The sequence below is a fragment of the Helianthus annuus genome, chromosome 2 (assembly GCF_002127325.2).
Source record: "Helianthus annuus cultivar XRQ/B chromosome 2, HanXRQr2.0-SUNRISE, whole genome shotgun sequence".
NCBI lineage: Eukaryota > Viridiplantae > Streptophyta > Magnoliopsida > Asterales > Asteraceae > Helianthus > Helianthus annuus.
This window is the reverse complement of record NC_035434.2, coordinates 159,883,774-159,894,565: the sequence shown is the minus strand read 5'-3', so window position 1 is coordinate 159,894,565 and position 10,792 is coordinate 159,883,774. Positions and strand designations below refer to the sequence as shown.

At 35.0% G+C, this 10,792-nt stretch overlaps 1 protein-coding gene across 1 annotated transcript; it reads left to right on the top strand.

Annotated features, from left to right (window-relative positions):
- The first annotated feature begins 241 nt into the window (after nt 1–241).
- On the top strand, nt 242–10,381 carry LOC110934128 (probable LRR receptor-like serine/threonine-protein kinase At1g07650). The gene is made up of 9 exons (XM_035982756.1): nt 242–590; nt 2,800–3,173; nt 3,698–3,893; nt 6,260–6,403; nt 7,236–7,354; nt 7,453–7,663; nt 8,612–8,852; nt 9,192–9,354; nt 9,881–10,381. The coding sequence occupies exons 1-9, from the start codon at nt 242–244 to the stop codon at nt 10,232–10,234; spliced, it is 2,151 nt and encodes a 716-aa protein (XP_035838649.1). The 3' UTR covers nt 10,235–10,381.
- The last annotated feature ends 411 nt before the right edge of the window (nt 10,382–10,792 follow it).

The following is a 10,792-nucleotide window of genomic DNA, read 5'->3' as shown; positions in this document are numbered from 1 at the left end:
AAACAAAGAAAAAGAAGAAATACTCAGATCTGAAACGGAATATGAGAAATTCAAGAATGATTACTTAAATTCATATTTCGAAAGTTTAAACATTACATCCGAAGAACCGGACTGGAATGTAATGATCCTACAAGCGATGACATTCAATGAATTCCAAGATTGCAAAGCCTTTATGGATATGTTGGAAGATGATGAATATGTAGGATAGTATTAGTTCTTCATAGAGAAGAAATTCAAAGATATGATAGACTGGTTTTTAAAAGTTAAACTAGAAATCAATTCAAGACCATTAACCGCTTATGCCGAGAATAACCGGAAAGTCTGCATGTTAGACTTGTACTTAGCAGTCAAAAGGGAGGGTGGTCATCGACGTGTAACATATAATCATATGTGGGCAGTGATAGCAAAAGATATGGGTCTCGATTATGATGATGCAGAACTGATGAGGCTTATGTACGCTATGTATTTAGACGTAGTGGTTTATTACTACAAGATCAAATGTATTCAAGGTACTGCTGAAGATAAGGAAGTCGGTGAGGATACCGGTGCAGAAAGAAGAACCAGAAGCATGGAACTTATTGCCAGAACAAGTGAACAAGCTGCTGCCGAATAAGAAGGAGGAACAGATGAACATTTCGCGTTATATGCTGGCAATGATTGGAAAGGATTAAGGAGGTTGAATACGAGAAGAAGGTTCAATTTTCAGAGAGCCAAGGCAGCGGTAGATGATGCTAACATCAGTGTTTTGGCACATTCTCGTAAACGAAATCATGTTTAGGGGAGTGTGTTAGAAGATATAAACATAATTTCTATTATAGTCGGATATTATTATATATGTTTGTTATTTTAAGATTATGTGACTTATAATTATGTAATTTAGAACGGTATGTGTGAACGGTTATGTTACAAAGGTTGACACCGTTTAAACGGTTTATGTTCCCTCCAAATATAACCGTCACTAACCGACACTATAAATGTACATTTTCCGGCAGTTATGTTTGGCACCAAGAATCAATTACATTCGATCTTGTATTCCAAAATCTTTGTATATCCTTTCGATAATCATGGTTTCCCAAACAACAAATAATTCCGCTGCAAATGCAAGTTCAATTCAAACATAATTTACATTTACATTAGTTTAAAAAAATTAAACTCGTAATAAAATTCAATAGTTCAATAGTACACAAATATATGAAATCACTTGTACTCGGCTCTTTAAGGATGGGGCTCTTGGACCAGACATTTAGGTCTAATCGGTTACATGATGTGCTTTGGACTGGGGCTAACTAAGATTTTTTATCTATCTTTTTGGGGCTGATTTGGAAGTTTAAAGCTCAACCGGTTCCGACTTTTTAGGCCGGGCCTAGGACTATGTTTTTCGGTTTTTGAGGCTGGGCGGGGATTTATGCATCCAAACCAGACGATGGTCTCTCTTTTTTAGAACCACATCAATATTAAATTAAAAAACTACCAAGTCTTTAGTGATTTGGAGCAAAGGGACTTTGGCTAGAGGTACCAAGGAGTTGGATAAGGGTTTGTCTTTCAAATGATAAAGGTTCAAGTCTAATGGTTGTCAAAAAATATATATATATATATAGTAAGTTAGGAGTAGAGTTAAAAAAGTGTGTGAGTTGTTCAATAAAGGAACACAAGTGATTTGGGCCCATTCCAAAACAATTTCTCTCTATTGTATTTTATTGTAGAAATAATATTCATCAATGGGTCTTGGAAATAATTCAAATGTACTAAATTAAATAATATTCATCCATGTGTTGGAAATAATTCAAATGCACTAAATTAAAAAACTGAGTGATTTCGGCCGGGTTCCCCGGTTTTAATTTCAATTCGGTAACTTTTAATTTGTATATACATTTAAATATTAATATATAGGTAGATGATCCTGTAAAAAGTGCTCAAAGTGTAAGAAGTGTGAGAAGTGTATTATAACACTATATATAATACTATATAACACCATATAAACACCGTATAACAATATGTAACACCATATAATTCCATATAACACTATGTAACACTATATATCATTATATAACAAATATAACACTATAGGTTGCCTGATAGCATGTCTATGATAGATGTATAGTGTTATATTTGTTATACAATGATATATAGTGTTACATATCGTTATATGGTATTATATGGTGTTACATATTGTTATACAATGTTTATATGGTGTTATATAGTATTATATATAATGTTATAATACACTTCTTACACTTCTCACACTTTGAGCACTTTTTACACTATCCTTACCCTATATATATATATATATATATATATATATGAAATATATTTACATAAACGTTTAGTGTAAAAGAAGGTGTTTTAAATACTAAATAAAGCTTTTAATATGAAGAATAAAAGTACTTGTTTTTTAAAACCTCAAATTAGTTTTATGAAGTATAAATGTTAGGGACGGTGTGGAACTTGTGGACTCAACCAGCCCAGGACCGGCCTTGGGCTCCCATGAACCACATTGAGTGTTGTCTAATCATGAGAACTACACAATGACTAATTATTTGACTTGTAACTGTTACCTAGATACAATATTCATCAATGACTAATTATTTGACTTGTAACTGTTACCCAGATACAATATTCATCAATGACTAATTATTTGACTTGTAACTGTTACCTAGATACAATATTGATCCATGTCTACGGAAAGATTTTCCATGTACTAAGCCATACCACGAACGTAAGTAAAGGGTTTACATTACTCCAAATTATTACACACTAACCTTGCATCATATCTTAATAAAAGCTTATCTTTTGCATCAGAGATTAATCATCTGTACATTAACTGTGGAGGCGATGAAGTAAATATACACACCGTTAAATATGAAGGCGATACAGATAGAAAAGGTCCCTCCTCATATTACAATGCTGGAAATTGGGCGTTTAGTAGTACAGGAGCTTTCGTATATAATCTATATTATCTAAATCGCTATATTCTTTCCAACAATTCTAATCTGCATAATATCTCCATGTTGGAGACCGCATTATATACAAAAGCACGCACGGCTGCTATTTCTCTGACTTATTATGGATTGTGTCTTATGAACGGGAACTATACGGTCAAACTCCACTTTGCAGAGATTATTTTCACCTCACCAAATTTCCCCAGGAAGCGTTTATTCGATGTTTATGTGCAGGTGGTTCAACTTTTAACTATAGTAATTGAGTAATGGCATAAAATGCAACCAGCATTCGTCTAATTCTTGTTTAGATTAAGCAAGATAATTTCAGGCCTGAAAAACCAACAACGTGTCAAAATAGGTCTGATTTAAGTTAAAAAAATTGTATGTGCCCCTAATAAATCCTTCCTACAACAAGATGGTCACATCCTCATCCACTCCATTGATTCTGGTGAGTATCAATATCTTGTTTTAAGGCGGATTCCTGTTTGCCTATGTGGTTAAAAAAAGATAGCCGACATGGTCAAAAGTTGCTGTCACGGCGACATTTTCATTGATAACCGGATCAAATTACCTTACATGGAAGTTTATGAAAGTTGATAACCTTAATAAAAAATTTATAAAACGTGGAAGGTTTTTTTTTTCGGGCTTAAACAGAAATTGGACCAAAGCTGGTAACTTTTATTATGGATTAGCCCTAAAATAATGGATAAAACTGCAAAACGAACATAATTAACATCTTTAGATAAGTTTTATTGTAGGGGGAGTTAAAACTAAAGGATTTCGATATTACAAAAGAGGCTGGAGGTAGTGGTAGGGCACTACTAAAGAACTATACCGTCAATGTTAAGAATAACACACTCAAGATTCAACTTTACTGGGCTGGCAAAGGCACTGTTGAAACTCCATTACAAGGAAATTATGGTCCAATTATATCAGCTATATCAGTTGACCCTAGTAAGTAATTTTTCATTTATCAAATCCGTTTCCATCAGTATCTTATCTCTAACCTTAAAGATTGCAGTACATCCACCAAACACATGTAAAGGTAGGTTTTATTTCACTTTTGGGGTCAAAATTACTATGCCTTTTATACCAAATTGTTCATTTCTCACATCTGATCTCCTGCCAAAATATGATAGATTTATGCTTTTGATTTTTGAGGTCAAAGTTAATATGATCAGTTAAAAGTTAATGATTTTGTAACCACTGTATTCATATCCCAGGAAAAGGTTCAAATACGTAGTCTCTTTAAACTAGCTAGAAAGTCATAGGAAATATTTTAACGACTCCGATTGAACACATTCCGTCTCATCGAACTCTACTATCTTCGATTTTAGGTTTTCTCTTTTGGATATTTCGCTTGTAGTTTTCAGAATTTTGTCTAGATCATTAGGTCTCTTTATTTGGCATTGTGTTTTATTTTTTATTATCATAATTATGTCTAGATTTAGGAGACTGGGTGGGGATACAATAGGAAGTTTATTTGGCTAAGAAGGTTAGGAAGTGATCTTGACCATCCATTTAGTTAATCAAGAGCTAAGATTAAATCAGGGAAATTAAAGGGAAGAAAAGAGACGCGTGAGTTTATTTGATACGACATTACTTTTTTATAAAAATTGCACAAAAAACGAGCGTTTTTTTATCTTTAAAACAAGTAGACTATTGCTGTATTTTCAAAAAAAAAAAAAAATTAAAAACTCAGTTACGTAAAACGCAATAGAAACACCCCAGTTACGTAAAACACAATGAAAAAAAAACTTAAAAAATGACATTTTTCTAAAACGCAATGTACCAAAAAAACACAAAGAAATGTCTTATTTGAAAAACGCAATGGCTAGAAAACACAAAGAAATGTCTTATTTCGCAATAGCCTAAAAACTCAAAAGAAAATGTAATTTCTAAAAAGCAATGGACTAAAAACACATAAAAATGTGTTTTACCTAAAACTGTTTTACCTAAAACTCAATGTACAAAAAACACAAACAAATGTCTTATTTCTAAAACGCAATGGCCAGAAAACACTTAAAATTTCTGTTTTCTAAAACGCAATGGACTGAAAACATATAAAAAAGTGTTTTACCTCAAACGCAATGCACCAAAAACACAAGAAATGTCTTATTTGTAAAATGCAATTGCCAGAAAACACTTAAAAATGACTCATTCTAAAACGCAATTGCCTAACAAAATAAAAAAAAGTGTTCTCTGTAGAACGCAATGGACTGAAAACACCTAAAAAGGTGTTTTACCTAAAACGCAATGCACAAAAAACACTTCAACAATGTGTTTTACTAAAATGCAATGGTCAGAAAACACATAAAAATCTTTTAGTTCTAAAACGCAATTGGCTAAAAACACCAAAGAAAGTGTTCTCTCTAAAACGCATTGAACCATGACAATAGTTTTGTCTGTGTGGTGAATTGTCTATGCTATGATATGTCTGAACCAATGCAGTTTACGAATGCAGCTCAACCCCAGCCAGGGGCTCTGCCTTCTAGACCCCGCCAGGGGCTGCCGCCCCTGGGACCCCGCTACCAGGGGCGCTGCCCCCGGACCCCGTCAAGATCGTAAAACGCAATGACTAAATCAAAAACTCAGATCGTAAAAATGAAATTAAAGAATTTCTTACGTGGATAGAAGTGATTTCTTCAACAATTAATGAAATTTTGAATGATTGAAACACTTATCAGCGCTCGAATCGAACGGATCGAGTGAGTATCTTCAAAATCACCAAAAAAACGAGATTTTGTATGAAATTAAACTGGGTTTTCTTAAAAAAAAAAACTGAAGAACACGTTGATCGGGTGTTTGAATCATTGATTGGGGATGAAAATCGCACTATAATATAGTGATTATTGATATAGAAAGTGAAGAAATGGTTGAAGATGGTGGGTGGGTTTTGAAAATGGTGGATTTTGAAGTTACTGAGTTTTGAAAAGTAAGAAGAAATGGTTGGATTGACTAACATATCTTTTTTATTTATTTTAAATGTTGTCACATGTCCTATTCCTATTGCTTACTACACTTCATAGCTAAAATAAATTTTCTATTTGATCATTTCCCTTAGGAGACTTTCTAGGATAACTTTACCCTCATTTTCCATATAAGTCAATCTGATTCCCGAAAAAAGACTAGGAGAGAGGTATCCTTCAATGTTTAAAATCTAAGTCAAATGGATCTGTTAAAAGTGAAACTTCACAACACTTTTATAACCAAAATATTTACTAGTGTTTAGTGTCATCAAATTCATTTAGTACAATTTAACGGAAGTATAATGTTTCAACGTCAGTTTAGTATTACGTTTGTTACCTTGTTTTGTGTAGATTTTGAAATACCAATTTCTAGAAAAAGGATTGAAGTTGGTTTAATAGTTGGGACAGTTGGAGGAGGACTCTTTTTTGTATTTTTAATCATGGTTATCCTTTGGAGAAAAGGCTACATTATGGGGGGAAAAGTAGAAGATCGAGGTAAATCTTTCATGTCATTTTGATTAGAGGTGGCAATTTCAACCCATTAATTTAAGAGCCATTTGAGTTAAGCTGTGTTTATTTCAAACAGGTCAACTGGATCACATAATAAGCTTTAGCTAAAAGGGGAACGAGCAAAACAAGTTGAAATTCACATAAAATCTTTATGTAATGCATAAAATTTTAAATACCTATGCTTGTAATTTTGTTTCTGTAATTTTTAGTAACACATTGACCTATTATTATTTACAAAATAAATAACCGACAAGCATCCCCCACTTGTAGTGGAGTGGTGGAAAGAACTTTGGGTTTCCTTGGAGACCCGGGTTCGATCCCCACCTTCTGCATTTGGGGGTAAATGACCCCAACCTTGATTTAGTGGTCATGGCAATGGCAATGACGGATAAGAGCCTTGAGTGTGTAATAGCCCGGGTTCGAGTCTTGAGCCGCACACGAGTTTTCTATTACAGTGCGGTTACTCCGGCTCTCGAGTGCGGAGGCTGCAACGGCAGTCAAGTGGCTGTCGGCTGGAAATTTTCTCAGGGAGCGCCTATGGTCAACCTCGGATGCCTCGCCCGAGGGGGACTAGGGACCCATGCAATGTGGGTGTGATCCTCTCGTCTGTTGGAGTCAATCGCCGTTCAAAAAAAATAAATAACAGACAAGAATGTGTCACCTAACCTTCTTTGACCCATACTGAAAAGGACATACATTTCAATCCAACCTGTTATCCATCGCAACACATCTTGCCACCTCTAACTGATTTCTAACGATCTCAAATCACAACAACTAGGCTTAGGACCTGACATATACATCATTTTTTGTTTAACAGAGCTTACAGGAATAGATCTACAAACGGGTATTTTCACTCTAAGACAGTTAAAAAGAGCAACAAATGACTTTGATCCATCAAACAAGCTTGGAGAAGGTGGATTCGGGTCGGTCTTCAAGGTATTGTTATTGTGTTTAAATGTTAATTGATCAAAACACAAGTCTATAAACATAACATTTTATTGTCTTGTATTGCTAATAAACATTAATTATGCTAGGGTTTATTATCGGATGGGACAATAATTGCCGTAAAACAACTATCATCACAGTCGAAACAAGGAGCCCGTGAATTTGTCAATGAAATTGGCATGATTACTGCACTACGGCACCCAAATCTTGTCAGACTTTATGGATGTTGTGTTGAAGGGAACCAAATGTCACTGATTTATGAGTACATGGCAAATAACTGCCTGTCTCGTTCCCTTTTAGGTGAGATATGTTTTTATGACGGCCGTGGGTTACGTTTACTATGCACATACTTTTTTTGCGAGAAATTTACGAAACTAGCCAAGAAATTAGTCAACTGACGAAATTAGCCAGTCCACGCGTCGTTGGAAGGCCATTCAAGATTTCGGATGCTTCCGCCTATGGGAACATGACACGTGTCTGTCTCCCTGCAACTAACGCCTTAGGTACCTGCAAGAAACGCATCCCACCCAGCTAATGCGTTTCCAGCTGGCTCCAGGCTCCATTTCTGCTTTGCTTGTCCAGTCATTAATGGCTAGTCATTGGGCTCATCACCTTCTGCCGACATGACTTACCGGAGATACATCGGACCAAATTTAACAAACAACCAGCACCACCGTGAGGATCATCGCCGTGTACGGGACACCACCGCTTCTGTGGATAATTTGGCAACCAAATAGACACTAGCAAATGTTTTATTCGCACAAAACCTTCATCCGACATCAACATCAACTCAACCGTAATTCAGTTCACCAAACAATTCGCGACACCCAAACCGTCACTAATAGAATTCCCTGTGTTATCTTTCTTTTCTTCTAGCGACAACCAGGTGTCACAAAAAACCTGTTGTCTTCTTCCTTTTCGTATAAAAATGGCCAGTCGCCAAAACAAATTTCTTTTCTTTCACGGTTGATAACTGTGAATGGCCTTCCAACGACGCGTGAATTGGCTAGTTTCGTAAGTTAGACTAATTTATTGCCTAGTTTCGTAAATTTCTCTTTTTTTGCCCATTCTTTTACATAAAGTAATATTATATTATGTTACAACAATAATCTATATATTTGAACAGAATGTTTTGATAAGACACAACCCTCGGGTTGAAATTTTAACTTCTATTGATCATCAATTTTTTTTAAGGAACGATCCTGTTCACATTAACGTAGGAGGCTCATGCTGTCCATAAATTTTCAGGTACGGACAAAATGTCCAAAGCAAAGCTGACATGGCCGATGCGGTTAAACATATGTAAAGGAATAGCTCGAGGTTTGGTTTATCTTCATGATGAATCACACCTGAGAATCATACATAGGGATATCAAGGCGAGCAATATTTTGCTTGACGAGGATCATAATGCAAAAGTATCTGATTTTGGTTTAGCAAAGCTTAGTGATGATGGGAATACCCATATCAACACTCGGATTGTGGGAACAATGTATGTTCTCTAATTACTCTTGTTCATACAAGTCAAAACTGGTTAAGGTTGAAATGGGTAACTATTTAGTTTCAGTGGAGTTTGTTTCCCCAAACATTTCTTTGACGGTTTTGTTAAAAAAGATAATAAATAATTAAATATGGTATACAATAAATATTTAATCTTCAAATAAAATCAGTTTAGGAGGAATTAGCATCTTTGACGTATTCCTCTTTTAGGTAACTTTTCATTTTAACCAATTTGACTCATTTGAGATAAAACACAACCCAAATATGTTCATTCCTATGCATCTTTCTGGCTACACAAACTTATTTACTTTTTTTTTTTTTGATTCTTAAGGGGTTATATGGCTCCAGAATATGCCATGGGTGGTCACTTGACTACTAAGGCAGATGTTTATAGTTTTGGAATTTTGACACTAGAAATTGTTAGTGGAATAAGCTGCAACAAAAACATCAGCTACAAGTCGGAGACCGAACAATATCTTAACCTTTATGATTGGGTGAGCTAAATCTAGTTAATCTGCATATTTTGGTCCATTAACTTTTTGGAGGTGTTTGGATCTGACTATTGCATCTATGGATGACAATGGGATGGGTATTGGTATTAAAGCCTCACACCCAGATTCCAAAAACGTGTCACATACCCGTCTGGTATCGCATACCCCTCTGGGATTTGCAATGCATTTCTTACTATTTTAATTTGTGTATTACTTTATATCCCAATAATAATAGAAGTATAAAAACTAAAAATTAGTGAATTGTAAGACTATTGTATTATGAAGGACAAAAGAAAATCAGAAGAAAATCAAAAGAAACCAAGATTAAAAAAGAAAATGTTTACAATATGGTTTGAGTAAACATGTATATATGATTTGGGTAATCGGACCGGGTATAATCACCTAATACCGTACTGATATCCAAACACCACCTAAGTACACTTTAACTTGGAGGTTAAATTAACAATCGTGAATCACCCATCACTAACATCTTTAAAAATGCCAAACGATAACATTGTTTGTTCTTCAGGTATGCCTTTTGCATGTGAAAGGAACTCTATTAGAACTTGTTGACCCAGACTTAGGATCTGAGTATTCACCCGAAGAAGCATTGACAATTATACAAGTGGCCTTTTTATGCACAAAAGGCCATTTTTGTAGACCAACCATGTCTCAAACGTTGAGCGTGCTAGAGGGTCAAACCAACGTTCAAGATTTAGAAAAGGAACTGCTTTCTTCAACTACATACCCTGATAAGAAGCACTTAATGAAACAACTTTGGCCGGACCATAGTGAAATCCACCCAACGCATGGTGAACCACTTACGGAGTCCTTCGTCACGGAGTCCTTCGTCACGGAGTCCTTCATCAGGGAGTCATCGTGAGAACACGCTAATGCATATTTGACGATGTATGAGGTGTAAATAGATTTAAACATTAACAACTCATCAAAGGGGGAGTTTTGGGCCTTCTTTTTGTATCCATAAATCGAATGTAGAATTACAGTTTTGATCAAACAAATGTATCAAATGTTACTGGGTTGGTTTAAGTATTTCAGATTAATGCATCATTTTGTAACAACATTTTTTTTTTGTAAGATGTTGCGTTGAAGGGAACCAAATGTGTTATTGAGTTATGAGTACATGGATAATAATAGCGCATCACGCGCACTTCTAGGTGAGCTTACAATGTTAATTAGTTTAGGTGCCAAGATGGACATGGGAAAACAAAATCAGGTTGACACATGGGTATGTTTTGTGCGAGTCATGTTACCTTCAAACATTTTTTTCCCATTTATATTGCATAAAAGATATTACAATAAAAATCTTAATATTGGAATAAAACAATTTAATAAAAAGAGTTGGGTGACATTTAACCTATTTGACCCATTCCCTTTTTGCTAGGTTATGTTTATTTCAACTATCTGAGATAAAACACAATGT